This window comes from Capra hircus, chromosome 2 (genome assembly GCF_001704415.2).
Source record: "Capra hircus breed San Clemente chromosome 2, ASM170441v1, whole genome shotgun sequence".
Classification (NCBI taxonomy): Eukaryota; Metazoa; Chordata; class Mammalia; order Artiodactyla; family Bovidae; genus Capra; species Capra hircus.
Window position 1 is genome coordinate 73,893,400 of NC_030809.1, and position 21,679 is coordinate 73,915,078.

Sequence of the window (21,679 nt, forward strand, 5' to 3'; positions counted from 1 at the left end):
CGAACTCTTGAGAGCTTTAATAAGTAGATGTGCTTCAGGAGAGCTTTTCTAACTTCACTGTTCCTTTGTATAGTATTCAGAAATGTAGCAGGTTTCTTTTTCTGTTCTGGAATCCTTTTTCTGTGAGTCTTTGCTGAAGCTGCACCATTACCATTTTTCCTTAACGATAGACATAGTCCCAAATTATAAGCTGCCATACCTAGAACTAGTTGGATATTTATTAATGAAGCATCTTCAAGGCACAGAAAATAGTTAATTCTAGTCTTAGGGGACAGGGAGTGTTGGGGCAGTTAAGGGATATGGGAGAAATAGCCTCACCAGCCTGTGGGACCTAAAGATGAAACCTAAAAATACATTAGAACAAGCTTGTTGATAATGTATTAACAAATAGAAGACAGACTTGGAGTTCTTTGCTTCTGTTAGGGCTTTTTTTGGATTAGGAGATTGAAGAGTAACAAAATGACCATGGCTCTTTCTTAAATACAAATGTATGCACAAAGTTTATGCAGTAAATTAATTACTTAAAGAATAAAGACAAAAATGATTTATTTGAAACTAATGGTGATATAACCATTTTTGGTGACTTAACAATCACCTAAGCTTTTTGTTAATGCAGACTGACCTTGCCTCCAACTATCAAGGTTGAAGCCAGCAATGAGAGTGAGGAATGTCAGCAGCGAGAGCATCATGAGCAGGCGGGGGAGACAGTGGCCAGGAATGGGCTGGAGGAGGATAGAGAAGGGAGGGAGTCAGACTGAGAGGGAGAAATCAAAACATACAAAGGAATACAAAAAGAGAAGTGTGGAAAAACAATTGGAGCGAAAAGAGAAAAGAGTTACAAGTGTAATCATTAAAGTAAAACCAGGTGTCATCATTTCAGTATTTGAATCTGTTTATTATAATAGTTAAATAGTTAGGACTGCAGTGATCCCTTTAAAGAACTGAGTTTGTACAAGGAAGAAGATGAGCAAGAAAGGAGGGAATTTTAAAGAGGGTGTTAAATCACTTTTTAAATTTAAAATCAACAGTAAAAATACACAACTGTTTTATTTTGCAACATAGTACGCTTAATCTTAGCCAAAAGGCCTAGAAGCAATATAGTAATAATAATATTTGAGTCTTAATACACAGCTGTGGTTTTATTTTGCAACATAGTACACTCAATCTTAGCCAAAAGACTGAGAAGGGGTGTAGTAATAATATTTGAGTCATATTAACTCTGAGGCACTATTCCAAGTGCTTTACGTATATTGATTCCTTTCATCCTCAGCACAACTTTATAAGCAGATACTATTTCTCCCATTTTACAGATGCAGAAACTGAACCACAAAGAAAATAAGTAATTTTCCTAGGCTAGTCAGATAACAGAGCCAGGATTCCACTGAGACAGTCTGACTACTATGCGACAGCTGGCATCATCACCTCCACCTTCCCCTCTCCATCATTTGTATGGTATATTTCTGTAGAAATTTGTCTTGTTTTGAGAATGTAATATCCCTGTGAAATAGTTGTACATCTGCTAGAGTGACAAACTCTGGACACTATTTAAAGATCAGTTTTTATTACCTTTAGTTAGAGTACCTTGAGAAAGTTTATTAAACTAGGTACCAGAGCACAAAAGATGGATAGTACATGGTCCCTGTCCCCAGTAAACTGAATCTCAGTGTGTAATTGGTCATGTGAACCAGCCAAGTGTCTACTCCAATATTGGTATAAATTCCTTGACTTTGAACCAAGTTTGGTAATGAATGTTTGTTGCCTTCGGAAGTGTGTTCACCTTTAAAAGCCACAGACCAACTAGAAATATTGTTATTATTTAAACTTTTGGAGTTATTTTCGTGTTAGTAAGCCATACAACAAAATCAGCTTTTCATACGAAAAGCAGTAGTACCTAGTTTAATTACCTTCCTTAGTCATCCTTAAAGCCTCACATGGATATTCACTAAGTATTTATCTACAAAGGTGTTTTGTTTTCTTTTGTTTTTACAGCCCTGATGGAGTAAGATGTTTGCAGGCAGTAGAGGAGGAAATCTAAGTGGAGTTAGTGGATTTCACCAGGAACTTTGAAAGAGTGTTGGGTATTAGTGTTGCTTGAAGGAGAATGAGACTTGAACGCTATTTAGAGGGAGAACAGAAGACTTCTGTTAGGCATGTGGGTAAATAAACAAGGAACCTACCCTGAAGATCAATGTTAAGCTCCTCAAATGCCTTTTTTTTTTTTTTTTAAATTCTTGTAGAATTTTAGAATCATTCACTAGTATGCGTATTGTGATTCCATTTGAGACTATCTTCTAAGGTGAAGAGCTGTGTGACTTGAAAGTTCTTCTTGATACCAAGGTTTACAAAAAGTCTGAAGAGGATGGAGCTGTTACTAGGAGTCCTAAGAGAGTTTTACCAAGAAAAACTCACTGGTGATTTTCAGAAGTGCCTTTTAGGAAAGTTAAGAGAAATTACCTGGCAGTTAGGCAAACAGTTTATTAAGTTCAGCCTAATTTGACTTTTCACTTGAGCCTCTATGCTTCATTCTTCGACAGATAGTTCTAACATTTGAATTTTGGTGTAGCCATTCCCCTTTTAGACATGAATGATAATAAATGAGAGATTGTGGGAAAGTGAAAGTATATTCACTTTATTGTTTCTTGCATTTCATACCTTGGCATTGGCTCTTAGATTTTTATTATGACATTTGGAATACTGTGAACTTAATGTTGGTGCCTTTATGTGGATTTTCCACATGTCATTAAGTATTGTGAACAGCAGCTGCACAATGCTAGATAATGGGAACACAAATGAATAATTTAGTCTCTGTGTTCAAGCTGCTTCTAGACTGGTAGGGCAGGCAAATATAATAAATCAGAAGTTAGAATACAGTATAAGTACAATGGCAGAGGAATATACTGTTTCCTGTTGAATAAAGAAGAGCATTTCGCTCTGATTCCAGAAGTTGGGAGGATGTGATCTTTTGAGGTAAGCTGTTAAATAGCAAAGGAATTAATCAAACTAGGTAACAGTGGTAAGAAATTTTCAGTATGTAGAAAAAAATGACAGAACAGATGGAAGATAATTGTCTACTCTCAGTTATCTTATACTTTTTACAATTTAGAAAACCCCCTGCCCTGGATCACTGCTATATAACTGATATTTCAAGAATACTGGCTAATTTTGATATTGCTTGACTAAATCAGCATTCTCAAGTTTTTAAGCCTGCCTTGTCATTTTAATTTTAAATGACTGAAATAAATTGAAAGTCCAAGGTGGAATTATTCAGTCTATTTAAGGTAACATTATTTTTGGTTGTTTAGAGCCAAACTCTCTTAATTTTAGGTCTGTTTTAAAGATTTTTATGTAGAAAGACAACTTCATGAAGTCATTTTTACTCCATTTACTTACCTGCAAATGCAGTTGGATTAGAGAAGGCCCCTGTCAAAGCCAAAATCCAAGGATTAAGTTTTATGTCTTAGGAGTGATATTTGTAAGTTGTTTGAAGAGCTGTCAGAAGAAAGGGTCCATCTTCCCTATATCAAGTTTTCTCTTTATTTTGACTACCCAAAACATGTAATGGGATTTATGCCCTCCTTTCTCCTCCCACCCTTCTGTTGGTATTGTTTCTGTGTAGGGATTGATTACCTGTCTCCATACAATTAGATGTTCATCTCTTAAAAAATAATGTACCTAAATCTTGACATTTAGAAATGATCCTTTCATGACCGATTTCTTGTATGGAATCTTAGAATGTTACTTCTAGTAACATTTAACATATGCCAGTTTTCTGACTCAGCAATTATTTGGTTTAGTACTAACTTTTTGGATAAATAATTGCTCAAAATGGTGTTCTCTTAGTCAATATCTCTATAGTGCTATGTTCTTACATTTCTGTTTGCAGTAGATAACTTACTAAAGGTAAAACAAATTGATGATTTCTTCGTCTCCAATTGGCAAGGTTTCTACGCTATTGGTTTGTCTTACATGAATTTTCAGGGTATTTTTAATATTGCTTTATTGAAGTTATAGAGAAATTAAGTAGCAGTTTCATGTTCAGAATCCTATTATGATTTCGTCTAGGAGGTTTCTTTTTCTTTCTTAAGAGGGTATAGCTCTTAACCAAACAATGAAGCATTGATTAAAAGAGTACCAGTGAGTGGTGACTGCCTCAAAAGAGGGAAAATCTGACTATACTTTACCACTTTCTTCCTTCCTTCCTTTTTAAAGAGGTTTGGCTTTATTATTTTGCTTTAGTTTTTTCCTCTACCTCCCCAGTGTGCATTATTATTGTTATTTAAACTTTCTTCTAAAGTGTAAGTCTTTTCCTTTTAGATTTCTATTTGCAAAGCAAGTAAAACAGATTTTATAGACTGAAGTAACAAGTTATATCTAATGAATAACTTTCTAAAAACTTACATCAATCTTGTCATAGCCCAGCTTCAGTTCATACTGTAAATATTACATTCCTTTTTTGCATCCCCCTCTTAGAAAGTAGAAGGTGTTCTCAAAATGTGTGTGTTTTTAAATCACCAAATTTTGTCTTCTCTGCAGATGATATCACCTACTGCATTATTCTTGGCTGCAAAAGTAGAAGAACAGGCTCGAAAACTTGAACATGTTATCAAAGTAGCACATGCTTGTCTTCATCCCCTAGAGCCACTGCTGGATACTAAATGTGATGTATGTAAAAATTCGTTGTTTTGAGTTTTCTTTGTAAATTTGAACCTTTTCATCATTTAGACCTAATAAAAATGTAATTCAATTAGTGTTGCTGTCCCGTGCTGCTTATTTCTGTTATCACTTAGGAAGGTATATACCAGGAAGTGATCTGACAGAAATACATTTCATGTTATGTTTGTGAGGTTTTTGTCTTTCTGAATCATTTAAGTCTTTGATTCAAAGGTACTCTTAAGTGTTTCGTGTTCTGTTTATTCTCACAGCAAATCAATGATACACGTAGAAGGGACATCATCTCATCTTTGGATGTCTTAAATACATCCATAAGACCATAGATAGATATTTAAGACCATAGATAGATATTTTTTTAAATTGTCAGCAAATGTAGGAATAGAAAAATCTCTGGATTTATCTCTAGACCAGTAATTAGTCTTTTTACAAAAGTGTTCTATTATCAATACATATATACTACTGCTTTTCTCTGATACATAAAGATGCATTTTACTATGCTTACATGAGTGGCATTTCAAAAATATTTTTATTTTCCTAAAATAGTCTGGAGGGGGGGAAAAAAAAAGTAATACTAGTTTCCAAACAGCTTGTTCTTCATCAACATTTCAATAGGTCTAGTTTCATATCCCCATTTTTAAGTCTTCTGATGTCTTAAAACAGAAGCTATAGCATTCTGGGCTTTTGAAATCCTTTTTCTAGCACTCCTATGTAATTGAATTGCTTTATCAAGAACTTCTAACTACTGAATGACTACCAGTATTCAGTTTGATTTGGATCAAGTTTAAGGTCCAGATTAAATATATCTGATTCTATTAGTGACAAGTATTTATCCTACGTGTTGGATTTAAGAGACTAAAATATTAATGTGGCCATTCAGTATAGTGAATATGAGATTATCTAAAATTATTTCTTTTAGTTTCTATTAACTTTACGAACTCAGAATTATTTCTTGTGATTACTTAGGGTATTGTTTAAATAATAGAAAAGACTGTTTTAAAATGAAGCTCAGTGATCTTCTCAAAGTGGGCATTAATAAAATTAAAGGTGCTTTCACTCTGAGTTTAGCAGTATGTCCTTACATAAATGAATATTTATATATAATATGGTTTTCTTATCACCCTAGTCATTTGTCATGATGTAAAAATGAGATGGCAGAAAATTTTTCATACCTTTTCTTCCCTGAGTGATTACACTTGAATGATTTAGTGAAGTTGAGGAAAAAGAGTCTCTATTTTTGTCCCCACAGGTGTTCGGTACATTGTTTCTGTGTTTTATAGCTTAAAAAAAAATTTTTTTTTTAATCTAAGGGTTTGAGGGTTTGTTTTGATTTTGTCTTTTCTGAAGAGAAAAAGTTATTCTAAAAAACAACTGACTAACTGTGGAAGTCAAGGAATTAATACATGAAGTATCCTGTAGTGAGCTGATGAGGCTTTTGTTTAAAGGCCAGTTTGAATTTGATCTTTCTTGAGTTGGTGCTTCCTATCCTTAATGGGACTCGAAGTGCCAATGCCTAGGTAAAGTTTTACCTTACAGACTGGAGATCTCTTTGTTTTCAGTTAATCTACCCTCTTTTGTATTATTAGCGTTAGATTGGTTTTATTTTGTTTTGCTTTAACATTTCTTATAATAGAAGTAACTGAATCTGTTTATCACAGAGATAGGTTTTATCTGTCACCCTCAGTTCATCTTCATATTTCCGAAAGATTTTGTTGGAGTTTGTAATGGATCTGTGATTTAATCTTAAGAGATTTAACATTACTGTGGTCTAGCTATGTTATGTTTATTAAACTTTTTGATATTATTTTTACCTGGCAGACTTATCTTCAACAGACTCAAGAACTGGTTTTACTTGAAACCATAATGCTACAAACCCTAGGTATGTACTTAGGTCAAGTATTATTTGTGTATGTGTTGATCAATGCAATATTCTAAATAAAGGAACAGATTTCTGAAATAATTTTATCATTGAAGAAAGTTTCAATTTTATCATTGAAGAAAATACAGCTTGGAGCCAGAGTAGTAGTGCTTGGTTCTGAGGAAACCATTTTTAAAATTTTAACATTTAATTGAATGGTCAACATAGCTTTCAGTGTGATTTCTCATATTTTCAGATAGTTAAGACTCTGGTTCATTCTGGATTTGCATTGGGTAATAAAATGGTCCTTCAGGGCTGTCGTATATGATTATAATGTTATAAACATCTGAGGCAGTCCTGCTATGCTAGAGCCTATAAATTTATCACATCATTTTAAATATGACAGTAATTTAAGTGTCCATCATCCTTGTCTAAAAGTTAATCGTCTGTAAGATTTGTGCAACTTAAATCATCTTTGAAGATCATTTATTCTAATCTTTTACTTTACTCATGAGGAGATTGAGCTTTAAGGAGGTGTGGACTGTGTAAAGTCATGTATTACTTCTGGAAGGACCTAGCAGGGTGTCATGGGAAGAATATAGGCTTTATTGAGATCTGCACTTAAATATATATTCTTTATTTACTTTGTAAACTTGGTCATAGTTCCTTTACTTTTATCCTGTGTGTGCAAGGTGGAATAATAATTCTGCTTTAACACTGAATTTGAAGATGGAAGATATTTTTAATTGCCACAGTGTTTCATAAATAATCATTATTTATTATTAGTTGTTTTTATCTTATTTATACTGAATTCCCAGATGTTGAATAGAAGTCATAATCGTAGCTTTCCATAAGTAGGTTGTTTGAAACACATATAACTTCTTGAAGGTTTTTATAATATAAAAAGATAGAAGAATGAAAGTGAGAATCTGGATGCAATTAAACAAGAAAAATAAAAGTGAAAATCTTTTTATTCTCTCCAAATCTAGTGATTTAGCATGTTACTGTTACTATATAAATCTGAGATTTGACAAATATTCATATAATGAAAGTTGAAGGGGAAAACATTATTTTTAAAAGTTATTTTATCATATAAAATGCATCATATTCATATTACTGATGACAGATTTCTTAAACACAGAACGAACAGCATTATTTTAAGGGGAACATTAGAATTTACAAGATACAACTCATGGCTAAAGTGTAATTTTTGCAAGTTTAATAACAAATATGAATAGACCACACACTAACTTTGAAAATCGAGATTACCTGCTTATTGGAATATTACTCCTTAACTACTTCTCATGGCACTATACAATGACCTCCACTTCTAAGAAAGGAAAAGGAGAAACTATGCCCTACCTACAGGGTTCACTTGCCTTAACAGTTTTTTTATTATTAATAATAAGATGTAATTACAAGCTAACTGATTGAAACTTTTATCTAAGGTACACTGAGAAAATAAGAGAACTGTATCATTTAAAAGATCACTTCTCCCACTGTGGCCCAAAGATTATATTTATGAAAAATGTTCTTCTCACATCTTCTGAAAGGAGGAGTTGGAATATACTTAAGAAATATGTTACATAGTTGAATTCCCTGCTTAAATTGTGGGGCTGCTTTAATAATTGTCATGATTGTAGTTTGTAACTTAAGGATAATCTCAAACTAATTGTAATTCAGAATTTTGAATAAATACTATTTATCTCTAAGTAACTTTTTCAGTTTTCGTAATTGGAATGCTTTTCGAGATATTACTTCTTATGATTGAAGGTATAATAAGCATGTCAGTGATGAGAAACTAACTTTTGATTTTTTTTTAATAATGAAAAATTCATAATTACAGTTGTGTGATGAGTGGGATTTCTCAGGCAAGTATTATACTGGTATAAGTGATTGGGAAAAAAAGTGCTTTTCATTTCAGGTTTTGAGATCACCATTGAACACCCACACACAGATGTGGTGAAATGTACCCAGTTAGTAAGAGGTAAGTGATCTTTGAAACTTTTAAATTACCAGTGCTTCTTCTTGTCTATATTTGAAATGACTGCTGTTTTGTTCTCCTAGCTTTTTGGGGGTTTTATTATAAAATGACAAGAAATGTCAGTTTGAAACATTATGTTTCAGTGTTCTACACCTGCCTATTCATCTGCTTCTGTATTTGGTCCTTCCTGGTGAATTAACTTCCTTTAAATTTAGGTGAGAGTCTCTTTTCACTAAAAAAATAATAATAATTAGAGAGCTTCCAAATACTAGAACTCTTTATTTTGGGCTATACTCATCCCATTTCATTTAATATTTTAAGATGTGGGCCATTTAACATATAGGTGGAGGAAATAGTATTAATTTCCAATTTATATCAAACTTCATTGACTTCTTGAAAACCGATTACAGTTTTTGAATTTGGAGGTCACCTTCACATCTTTCAGATAAAAATTGCCTTTAGATTTGTCATTTTAGGGAATGTTAACACCTGTGTTTATTTGGCCAAAATTGATTTAAGTTCTTTAGCCTTACTAAAAGTGGCTTCCTTTTTGTGTATAATACATAACAGCATGTGATATACCTATTAAACAGTTTATAAACAAGAGTACAAAGTTTTGTACTGTTTCTTTACTCCTTATAAAGCATGTGGTATATGTTTTTCTACTCTTGTTAATGAATCCTATATATCATTGTATCTCTAGAAATAAGTTTTCACACAGATGCATGCTGTACTACTTTTCCTTTCCTGTTTACCGTTTGAAGTGGTATGCACTTGTCACTTGGAACTTTTAGTGTGCCTTCTTCTGTTATTTCTTTTTGAAAATGAAATTTTGCGATTTTATTCCTTTACCACTAGACTTCTTTAGGTTTGTTCTAAACAAAATGGGTAAGACTTTTGAAAGCCTTGTTTCTAGTGTTTACCTGAATGTTCTCTTATTTTATTCATTCTAAATTGAATTCATTTTATCCCTAGGTAGGATTTTATTTTGTTAATGGCTACGTTGAAAAAAAAAACAAACCTATTGTCTGATAACTGAGTTGTCATTGTTAAGAAATAGACTTAGATTTTTTTTTTAAATCTAAGAGCAGATGTTACGTATATTTAATTATGGTTCCTATTCATGGTTATATGTTTTGTAGCACTTTCTCATCCTTAGTATTACAGCATAGTATAGAATTGTATGGATAAACTAGTGTAGACATGGAATTAAGAAATAAAGCTTTAGAGAAGTTTTGTTTCCCTGGAAACTTGAAAGGTTGAGCTGTTTTGTTTGAATAATGGAGAGGCACTTAATTTGCCCTAAGTTGAGCTTAGCAAAGAAAGATGTTGAAGAAAGATATTAAATATAGGTTAAGAAATATACACACACACTTAGTAGAAAATGAAACTGAATTTTCAGCCTGGTATTGTGAAATTTGAGTCAGCTTCTCTTAAATCCTGTCTAAAGAAGCTAGAGAGATTAAAGTCCATTTATTTTGCAGAACTGAATAGTAATATATAAACATTCACAAAATCTGTAAATTGGATATATCATCCAAAGCAAAATATTTAAATCTGATTTTTTTGTTACTGTTATTAATGTTTAAAATGTGACGAATTCTTAAATTTTTGTAAAAATCTCGTTTAATGTCATTTTTGTCTGACATTTACAAGTAACTAATTTGCATCTTAGTCCATTTTTAAAATGTTCTTTCATGTTTGGTATATATTTTTTTCCTTTGCCCTAAAACCACTTTAAGCTAACAAAAGAACATTTTCCTTACGTTTTTCTCTGTCGCAATGACTTTTAATAGGTTACTGAATTTACATATATTCTGAGGTGAAGAGTACAATGGCAATTTAAAATTATTTTTACTTATCTATATATTTTGATTCTTTTGTGGGGTGGGGATGGGGGTGGGGGTAAATTGTTTGATTTCTTTGAAGTTCTCCCATGCCCCCCATATCTGGAGATGAGAAAGTTATTATGCTCTTTGCGGCACAATTGGCTAATGTCATTTTACAGGGACCTTTCATTTCTGTGATTTCTCCTTCCCTCTCCACCAGGAAAGAATGCCTTACTTAAGTCACAATGCCTCCAAGACATCCGATGCTTTGACACTTCCTTAGCACAGCTCTGCTAAGCCCAAATCCCTTTTGTAAACCTTTATGTTGATGATCCATGGGGCAGCGGGGAATTACACGTGCCACGAATAAAACTAGGAGAGGGCAGGAACTTGAGTCCTGTTAGAGTGGGGTGAGTGGAGGTGAATTAATCCTAGGTGAGAAGAGGGGAAAGGTATGTCAGTGATAATGAATGTAACTGGGGGAGAAAGGGAAACTGTAGCAAAGGCATCCCTGTTGGGAAGAATAAGAAGCAGAAGAAGGGAGATGGGGGCTGTTTTCAATGCCAGTGTCTTAAGAAACTAGTTCTTAAAAATTGCTTTTCTGTTGAAGACCAGTATTGAAGTATCCTGATTCCCTCTAAAGTACTTATATCTTTTCTAAAGTTATCATTAATTGGATTATATAATTTAAAAATGATTACAGTGGTTTCTGTACATCCTTGTGATGTTTTTAGGTGGTTTATTCTGGTGATGCTTAGTAACATGATGAAAAACTGAGCAGGTTGTCCTCTCTGAGTTTGGGGGTTGGGGGTTTATTTTTGATTTTTGTTTTTTGTTTTGTTTTTTTTGGTGGAAGTACTTAAACCAACTTAAATGTGATGACTGAGGATTAAGTCTGGCAGGCAACTCTTTGTATTTTGTATTAGACTTCAAAATCTTTTCTTCTTCTTCTTCTTTTTTTTTTTTAAATCCAGGAGAATGCTTTATTGCAACTTTTAGCTGACTAGATGCTTAACTTAGTAACAAGTTTAGCCCTTGTAACTGGCTAGCTAAAAGCAAATCGGCTTGTTTCTCAGATCTTTGGGGGATAGCAAGAAACATTTGAGTGAATGTTGTTGAAGATTTTCAGTAGTATAGAAAATGATGGCGCTCTTGTGATATTTGTAAGTAGTAAGTAAAATTTACTTTTTGTGTACAAATCTTTGAAGTTTTTGTTGTGTTGAGAACTTTTTGATGGTAGCATGTTAAAGCTGATAGTATTGTCTTCGTTTTTTTTTTTCTTTTCTTACAGCAAGCAAGGATTTGGCACAGACATCCTATTTCATGGCTACCAACAGGTTGTTATCCTGACCCTCTTTGTTGCACTGTTGTAGCACACTATAGCTTCCTTTAATGCAGGGCCCCCTCAATGTGTCTCTCACCCTTGTTGCAGCAGGAGACTGGACCATCTACTGTGGTGGTACCTTCCTGTCTGCTTTGCGGTGTATTGTACAAGGGACTTTTGGCACAGAGGGGTTAAATGCACAATGTGAAGTGTAGTGGTGCTTTCTGGTGACATATTCTCGATTTGTGAGTGCATAAGTCTAAAATTGGTAGCCTGAATAGCAGCTAAAGATTACAAAGAGCTAAACTTAACCTAGAAATTCGAGCAACTTGGTAAGTATAAAGCTATTTCTAGTTTACAATTATAGTTAAATGACAATTTTTAAAAATTTCACTTTGATCCTATATTAACTTTAATCATTAAAGTTTTTTTAATAAATAAAATTTATATAACTTGGGGTTTTTTTTCCAGATAATACCCACCAGTAGTAGATTAGTAGTAGTAGTCACATCCTATCAGTGCCTTGATTTGCATAAGTGTAATTTTTACTTAAACGTTCAGTACTTTCTCTAAAGAACAGTATGGGTTTGTGCTTGACCAGTAGACATTTTCATCAGTTCTGAAATTGAACTGGAAGAATAGTTTTTAAAAGCCTTTCATATCTAATATATAATTTTGTTCTGGATTGATTATAATAATGATTTAAATTTGATTTTTTTAATGAGTCATTGGGGAGGAGTGGACTAAACCAGCTTTATGTGGTCCTTAATTTCTTGTGATACTGTTATGTTTTGTTTAAAACTTTGAATTGCCAAAAAAGCCAGTATATTTTCTTAGGTATATATTGTTGGGATTTAACCTCTGTCCCTAGAAATACTGAACAACAAGGCAAGAACCACTTAAATTTAAAATTTGGGTTAGAAAAAGCTAGCTGTGACATGTTGCAAGTGCAGTTTTTGGCATGTCATGGAAGGAGAGAGGTAGTATTTTTGTAGATTTAGCAGCATTGGGCCTTGAAGCTATTCAGCAAAAGGTAAGTTTTCTCTGTGGCTTTGCTGAGAAGATAGTTTTACCTAAAGAAGTGTTAAATATATGAGTTACTTCAGAATGAATGAATGTTAAGCCACATGGAATGGTAGAATCCCTGATTATAATTATAATGTGGTATTGAAATTACCTTGTCAGTTGTACAGTTTTCTGCTTTTTTTTTATTCTACCATGACATTACAAAAGAAACAAAAATACCACCGAAAAAAGTTTTAAGTCATTTTACTTATATATAATAATTACTGGAAATGTACTGTCTTCCTCTACTTTTATAAAGAAATAGTTGTAATTTAGATGTAAAAACAAAGTTTAGAAATACTGATATATTAGTATTAGTAGTATTAATAATATACTCTGGGAAGTAAGAGTATGAAAACATTGATAATCTATATGGGTATTTAGTGTTTGAGTTTTTGTGACCATAGTCATAAAAAGTATCATAATGTTAGCTTTTAATTTTATAAAATAAGGTTTTGTACTCTAGACTTAAAAAAGAAATTTTAATTTTGTTTTTCCTCTAATCTTATTGGTAAATGTTTTTCTTTGTTTTACATATTTGAATTTCTATGACTCTTCGTTCCAAATCTGCTCTACAACAGTCTGCATCTTACAACCTTCTGTCTTCAGTATAAACCAACAGTGATAGCATGTGTATGCATTCATTTGGCTTGCAAATGGTCCAATTGGGAGATTCCTGTGTCAACTGATGGAAAACATTGGTGGGAATATGTGGATCCTACAGTTACTCTGGAATTACTAGATGGTAAGTAGAGAAAATCTTTTTGTTACAACAGAATATTTTCTTACTTTTTATCATGGATTAAACATTCTGTCTGCTTCTGTATAGGTTTTAAAAAATATTGAGTTCCCATATATTCATGGTCAGTTGAACAGTTTTGGCCAGTCTAGGATCCTCCTTCACCCTGTAGTTACTTGATAAGCCAATCCCAGGTATCATTTCATCTACTGGTATTTCCTCTTTTGAAAAGATAAAAAATCTTTTAAAACGTAGTTCTGTTTTAACAATTTGGCAATAGGATTTAAAAGTACAGTTACATGATCACATGAAGAGGATGAGAATAAATTCATTAGCCTAAAGGGGGAAAAATGAACATATTATTAACCACTATTCAATATCTAAAACTCTTTCATGACTTTTCAAAGAAATATGATTTAATATAATGCTGCAGGTTGATAATATAAGCATACATAATTTTAAAGTATACTAATTTTGTCGGGTTTAAAATGTATAAACACAAAGTCATGTATTAACTTACTGTAGAAGATGTGAAGCAGTAAGCTAATGGTATTTTCATGGTAATATTCCTTGTTCTGTTGTTCTGCTGGTGATAAAGTGTGTCATTGTTGCCGTGCATTAATAAGTATGAATTGACAAGGAAAAATTGGAAGTATAAGTTCTATAAATTATGAATCTGGCATTTGGGGGTCTCCTGAAAGGAAATTTTTCTGGCAGGCCAGAGGTAGAATATCCTTGCAGATTAACACATTTTAATCAGGAACTATAGATTACAGAAAGGAAATAGATAACACTTCTTAGATCTAAACTGATATGTTAGGTTTTCAGCTTCTTTTTGTGTGCTTTCCCCAGCTTCCTTTACAAAATTGAAACTGATGAGAAAACTGGATTTATAGGACATCTGTTACGTAAAAGTGAGAGACCCCTAAGGCTTCGGAATGTGGTTTTCCATTAATATCTCAGATGCTTCTTTAAGGTAGAAATTTATTTAAGGGTCTGCACCCTTTTCTGTGAAGGGCCAAGTAGTAACTGTTTTAGGGTTTGTGGGCTATACTGTCTGTGCAACAAGACAACTCTGCCACCAGAGCTAGAAAGCAACCACAGGCAACTATAAGTATATAGCTGTGTTCTAGTAAATCTATTTACAAAAACAGGATACAGGTCATATTTGGCTCACTAGTGATAGTTTAAAATTTACTCAGAGTAGTAGGAAATCTTCAGCGAGTTGAAATATAACATCGTCTAAAAACTAATGGGAACTTTTTATTTTCCCATTTGTGACTTGAAATTATCTGTGCCACCATCTTATTTTAGCAGTCAACAGGTAAGGTAAAATAGTTGTCTTATCTATTGATAGATATGATAAGATATAAATAAGATAAAAACTTAATAGAAATAGTTTCTATACATGTCTCTAAAATAAAGTTTATAGAAAGCAAGTAATCTGCCTTTTATCCTGCTCTTAAATTGTAGGTAAAGTCTTTTTTGACACAACACGAGCCATCTAAATATCTCTTTGCTTCTATTCTGAAAAAGCTCAAGTTCATATTCATTTGAACATTGAATAGGAATCTTGGACACTTAACACACTGAAAATTTCAACATATTATGTAGCAGCCTTTTCTCTATTTTGATTACATTAAAAAGTAACAAAATTTCAGATGTTAAGAGTATCTGAATTTTACATTTAATGACTGTCACCAGAACAACATTGATTGTGTTTGGCCTACCTATAAGAGGGTTGTGGTGGGGCGGTTATTAATTAATAACAAACCCCCATGTGTTTTTTATAATGTGAATTTTTCTGAAGCTGAATCAGAATGATTTATTGTTAATTTTGGACCCAGGGGGATTGTGTATCTGCTAGATTTACCACTATGTCCAGGTAGAAAAGTGGTCTTTTTTTTTTTTTTTTTAATGAAGAAGTGGTAGTATAGGCATTAGATCTTTTTTTCATCTAAACTGAATCAAAAAGCTCCTGAGTCTTTAATAGGAACTAGTTGTCACAGATTATGAGCACATAATGATGCCAAATTTTTATCAGTCTCTTTATACTAAATTGGCATTAATAATATTACATGACATTCTCATTTGATATTATTAATACTTGTGTTGAGAGTGGCCAGTAACTTTATTAATAACACTATTTTTCTATGGAGTTGAAAACTAGAATTCATCTTAACCATACCACTTTGGAAAAGTGAATCATCTCTTATTTCATTATAATCCTAAATTTAAGAAGAAAAATTGTAGAAATGTGACCAGCGTGGTTTACTGAAATGTTAATAATGTGTTGATTGCTAGGAAGTTACAAGTATAGGTAAAGAAATTTTTTCATTTTAACTTTGAAATGGTTTTAAATTTAAAGAAACTGTGAAATGGTACAAAGTCTGTGCTGTTATACCCTGTACCCAGTTTCTCTAATATTAGCATCTTACATAATAATAACATCTAAGATCCCATGTTCCATTTAGTTGCCATGCCCCCCTTTAATCTCTTCCAGTCTGTGATAATTTTTCAATCTTTTCTTCATGTCCTTAACACTTTGAAGAATAATGGTCAGTTATTTTATAAAATGTTCCTCAATTAGAGTTTGTCTGATGTTTTCCCATTGTTAAATTGAGGTTTTACATTTGGGGCAAGAATACCACAGAAATGAGTTGTCCTACTCAGTGCATTTCATCAAGGTATATCAAGTTGATATGTTTTATTGCTGGTAATGCCAGTTATGATCACTTGATTAGGGTCGTAAAGTTACTAATTTTCTCTTTGTAATTAATATCTTGATTATACAAATATTCTCTTTTTTCCTTAAACTTTCGGGCACTGATTGTAAAGAATCTAATGATGGACCTTCCCCACCACAATTATTCCTGATGTTTGCCTGATAGCAGTTTTCTGTTTGGGAGCAATTTTTTAAATGTGACTAAATTTTTCGGAGATTCTAAGTAAGCATTTAAAATCAGGGAGATGTGGGAGGAGGGGTTTTTGTTTGATTATTTTTGGTTGTTTGTTTGTTTTGGGTTTTTTTTTTTTTTTATCAAAAAAATTTTTTTTAAGATTCTTCTTTGAAAATACCAGTTCAAAGCTGTGTGTACTTCTGTATGTGCTAATGGTTGAATTAGGAAGGTGGTCATGAAGTAGATGAACTCTTGTGCTTTCTTTTTAATATTGCCCACTTGAGAGAATTCTAAATCTAAAGGCACCTTCTAAGTTTTAAATTTAAATTTTATTTTTAGAGCTAACACATGAGTTTCTACAAATATTGGAGAAAACGCCTAGTAGGTTGAAGAAGATTCGATACTGGAGGGTAAGAGAATTGACAGGGTTTATCAGAACATCAATTTGCTAATTTGAATTTTTATGGTTAAATATTCTTATTTCTAATATTTGAAGTAATTACAGTGTATCATAAGCTACATGCGCTCATAAGTTATCCAACTACTGTGTCCAGTAGACTTTGCTATAAATATGGATTTCTTATTCTCATAGTGATTACTGTGGAAATAGTATCTTCACTTTACAAGAAGGGGAATTAAAGCTAGACAAGTTAAATTCCTCTCTCAGATGCTGGGCTGGAATTTATTCAGTATCTAGTTTAAAGCCAATGCTTTCACTATATATAGTTTTATTTTATGGCTCTAAATAAGATGTTTGTTTACTAGCAATAAAGTCCAACCCCAGGTGATTTTATTTTCATATATTTAATATAGAATTTTTATAAGCAAAGAAATTTCTATTAAATTCCTTTGCTGTCATTGTTTCTTTTGTGTTTTATTTAAATAGGCTAACCAGGCAGCTGGGAAACCAAAAGTAGATGGACAAGTATCAGAAACGCCTCTTCTGGGTTCATCTTTGGTCCAGAATTCCATGTTAGTAGATAGTGTTACTGGTGTGCCTACCAAACCAAGTTTTCAGAAACCATCTACATCAGCTTTCCCTGCACCAGTACCTCTAAATTCAGGAAATATTTCTGTTCAAGACAGCCATGCATCTGATAATTTGTCAATGCTAGCAACAGGAATGCCAAGTACCTCATATGGTTTGTCATCACACCAAGAATGGCCTCAGCATCAAGAATCGGCAAGGACAGAACAGATATATTCACAGAAACAGGAAACATCTTTGTCTGGTAGCCAGTACAACATCAACTTCAAGCAGGGGCCTTCTGCATCATTGCATTCAGGATTACATCACAGACCTGACAAAATTTCTGATCACTCTTCTGTTAAGCAAGATTATACTCATAAAGCAGGGAGCAGTAAACACCACGGGCCAATTTCTGCTACTCCTGGAGTAATTCCTCAGAAAATGTCTTTAGATAAATATAGAGAAAAACGTAAGCTAGAAAGCCTTGATCTGGATGCAAGGGATCATTATATAGCTGCCCAGGTAGAACAGCAACACAAACATGTACAGTCTCAGGCAGCCAGCAGCAGTTCTGTGACTTCTCCCATTAAAATGAAAATTCCCATTACAAATGCTGAAAAACCTGAAAAATACATGGCAGAGAAGAAGGAAAAGAGTGGATCACTGAAATTACGGATTCCAATACCACCCACTGATAAAAGTGTCAGTAAAGAAGAACTGAAAATGAAAATAAAAGTTTCTTCCTCAGAAAGACACAGCTCTTCTGATGAAGGCAGTGGGAAGAGCAAGCATTCCAGCCCACATATTAGCAGGGACCATAAGGAGAAGCACAAGGAGCATCCTTCCAACCGCCACCACCCCAGCAGTCACAAGCATTCCCACTCATACAGTGGCAGCAGCAGTGGTGGCAGTAAACACAGTGCTGACGGAGTACCGCCCACTGTTCTGAGGAGTCCTGTTGGCCTGAGCAGTGATGGCATTTCCTCTAGTTCCAGCTCTTCAAGGAAGAAGCTGCATATCAATGATGCATCTCACAACCATCACTCCAAAATGAGCAAAAGTTCCAAAAGTTCAGGTAGTTCATCTAGTTCTTCCTCCTCTGTTAAGCAGTATATATCCTCTCACAACTCTGTTTTTAACCATCCCTTACCCCCTCCTCCCCCTGTCACATACCAGGTGGGCTACGGACATCTCAGCACCCTCGTGAAACTGGACAAGAAGCCAGTGGAGACCAACGGTCCTGATGTCAATCACGAGTACAGTACAAACAGCCAGCATATGGACTACAAAGACACATTCGACATGCTGGACTCGCTGTTAAGTGCCCAAGGAATGAACATGTAATCATTTCTTTAGGTCAATTTTTCCTTTTCTTTTTTAATTTAAAAATTGTTAGAATGAAAAACTTCCTCCTGATCTAGCAGTGGTAACACCTGCTGTTACTACCACTGCTTCAATATTTGTAAGTGCTGCTTTATTCTTCATTCTGAAAAGAAGAGATTATAGTAAACAAGTCTTTATCTCCACATATGATAGTGTTATAAATACTGTAAAAGCATGGAAGGTGCAAAACTCAGTATTTCTACAATTGCAGCTAAGAACATTAGGGTGAATGGCTGGCTGCTTCTAGGAATATAAGATGCCTCAAGCATTCGTTTATTTATAATTTGAATACTGTAGCTATTTTTTGTTGTTGCTTGGCTTTTGAATGAGTGTAAATTGTTTTCTTTTGTGTATTTATACTTGTATGTATGATTTGCATGTTTCACTGATAAAGGGATAAAACAGTATACTGACAACTGTTTACAAGAAGGTGGAGAAAAATGTACATACATTTTTGTATGTTTAGATATTACCATAAATACTCAGGATTGGAGCTGCTTGTAAGTATAACAATATACAGAATAACTTTATTTTATCTTGTCAGAGTCCATCACTAATCTAAAACAAAGGTGGCACTTTTTCATGTTAACCTTAAACTCTAGGCCTTACTGGAAGCCACTGAAGGGGGACACTTCACTACCGGATGGGTATGCAGTGCCACAGATGGTTGTTTTCTCCATGAGGCACTGATTCTGCCTTCAGAGGTTCTGACCAGACTGGCTGCTGAAAGAGCCCCTGAATTTCTGAAGGCTTGAAGAGGAAAAAATAAAGTTTACATACTCTTGATGTGAAGTGCATTTAAGTGTTTGTTGGCTTGTTGCAGTACTATAAACACAGAGGTGTTAATAATGGTTATGTAGATTACTGTGATTTGAAAACTAAATTCACAAAAACTTACATTAGTGCAGAATTAGTAAGTTTTTTTCTTAAATAAAGAACTTTAACACTACATATTTTAACCATAAACAGAATCGCTTTTCCTTTGGCATTCAGAATGACACCATGTTCTTAAACATACCCCTCCCTTGAAGTGTGTTTGTGTGTGATGCCATATTTCTTTTTCAGGTAAATGCAGTCTTCCTTATAAAATTGAAATTAAACCTATTGCTCTCTCAGTTGTTTTATATTCTAACAATAAATAAACAAAAAAGGTCACTGACTGTGCATTGTACCTGTATTTATATCTTACGGTTGTTAACAGGAAGCTCTCTGAGGGGAAGAAAAAAGGTAAGCCTCCAGATAAAACAGCTAGTGGAGGTTTTCCATTTGTTTGCACATCTCAGTATATTCCTGTTGAGGTCAAGTTTGCACAGTCTTCTGACTTCTGAGCAAATGATAGACTTTAACTTGTTTAAAATTTGTCTTAAATGCCAGTAACGTGGCTCTGGTTTATCAGCTAATCTTCAATTCTGTGGTAAATCTTTGAGCTGTTGAGTATCTTTGAGATGGGTTGAATTCAACTTCTATTGAACTGAAAACTGTCTTAATTTTTTCCTCTATGTATATGAATTATTTTTGTTACAAAGCCACTGATATGTGCACAATTGTAATTTTACTCAAGTATGTTGCAGTTGTAAATATTAGAGTTTAATCTTGTGCTCTACTTTTATTTAGCAATTACCTGATTTGCCGATAGCTTTATAATTTTTTTAAGATAATTATTCATTATTTTGTCAATGTTATTTGAATTTAGGATACTAGGAGTCTCTTTCTAGGGACTTTGCTTAGCTAGCATGTCCTAACTTTGTTCTTGTCTTGCATAACTTTAGTAATCTTTGTCATTACATGTAACTTTGTTGCTCTGTATGGCATATTATTGTATCCATAAACATGGTAATTTTGATACAGTTACACTTTTACAGTGGTACATAATCCAAGGACTAGTATAGAATTAAGAAGAGTGCAAGATGAGGGAGGGAAGGGGTTTTTTTGTTCTTGGTAATTTAGATGTGAAACCTCTACGGAGCTATCATGTGAAATGATACTGGGTGGTTGTGCTACTGTATAATGGGGATGATAATACCAGGAATTTTAATAAGATTTTGTAAAGAATATCCAGAAAAGTAGTGAACTTATTTTCAGTATGACATAGAAAACAATGTGAATATTTAAGGTCTGTGACTATACTTAAACTTCACTAAGAATTTGCAGAATTGTTTTGAGATGTGAGAATAAAGGTAATTTTGTTGAATTTTTTGGTGCTAATGATGGACAGTTAAAAAGGTAGCTAGTGTATATTGTTATGGGGAAGTACTTATTAGTTACTTCCAAAATTGATAATGCTATGTATTCACTTTTCACTCTGTAAATGTAATTCTTTACAATGACTTTATTTATTAAAGGGCAGACAGTTGTAATTTTTACAGGGTTGTGTGAGCTATTCAAACTCTTTAACTTCTAAACAGGATATTAGCTTCTAAAACCACAGTGGGGATAAAATATGGAAATTCTTTTAAGTTTCATTTCCATTAAATGAGAACCCTTATAATTCATATTGCCATGAATTTGACCATCTTGTTTGCATAAAATAGTTCATCAGCCTGGTCCCAGTAGGCTCAACCAAAGAAAAAGACTCCAATGAATGGACATTATTACTGAGTCTTCTTGTAAGTAGCCATAAATAAACCAAAATAGTATCAAATTTAGGTATGAAATTCCACATGTGCAAAGTACTGTTAAGGTGATACATTTTGATGAGATTTTTTAAAATATTTGAACTATTAAAAACCGTTATCTTTAAACATCCTATAAAAGAGTGATTCATTTTGCAGTTGTGTTTTCCTTAGATCAGAGATCATTGATTTGTTACCTTTATGCAGAAGCACATTACATAGAAAGGCTTTACTTCTACCTCTTTGAACTAATTTTTTGATATTGAGCTGTGCCCCTAAATATTTGCCTTAGCTGTTTTAAAATACACTGTTTTCAGAACCAAAGCAAAGGAGTGGTTTTTTCACAG

At 33.4% G+C, this 21,679-nt stretch overlaps 1 protein-coding gene across 8 annotated transcripts in view; it reads left to right on the plus strand.

The window, feature by feature from the left end:
• The window catches only part of CCNT2 (cyclin T2), a 34,225-nt gene extending 12,757 nt beyond the window's left edge, over positions 1-21,468 (plus strand). The window contains exons 3-10 of one of the 8 annotated variants that reach the window (XM_018062112.1): positions 4,534-4,662; positions 6,487-6,547; positions 8,451-8,513; positions 11,631-11,676; positions 13,310-13,473; positions 16,707-16,777; positions 17,254-18,412; positions 18,514-21,465. In XM_018062112.1, coding sequence (XP_017917601.1) covers positions 4,534-4,662; positions 6,487-6,547; positions 8,451-8,513; positions 11,631-11,676; positions 13,310-13,473; positions 16,707-16,777; positions 17,254-18,412; positions 18,514-18,581 — 1,761 coding nt within the window. In that variant the 3' untranslated portion in view covers positions 18,582-21,465. Of the gene's footprint in view, positions 1-4,533; positions 4,663-6,486; positions 6,548-8,450; positions 8,514-10,388; positions 11,510-11,630; positions 11,996-13,309; positions 13,474-16,706; positions 16,778-17,253 lie in introns of those variants that run through there. The other 7 variants (XM_018062107.1, XM_018062119.1, XM_018062148.1 and 4 more) reach the window with 7 other exon arrangements.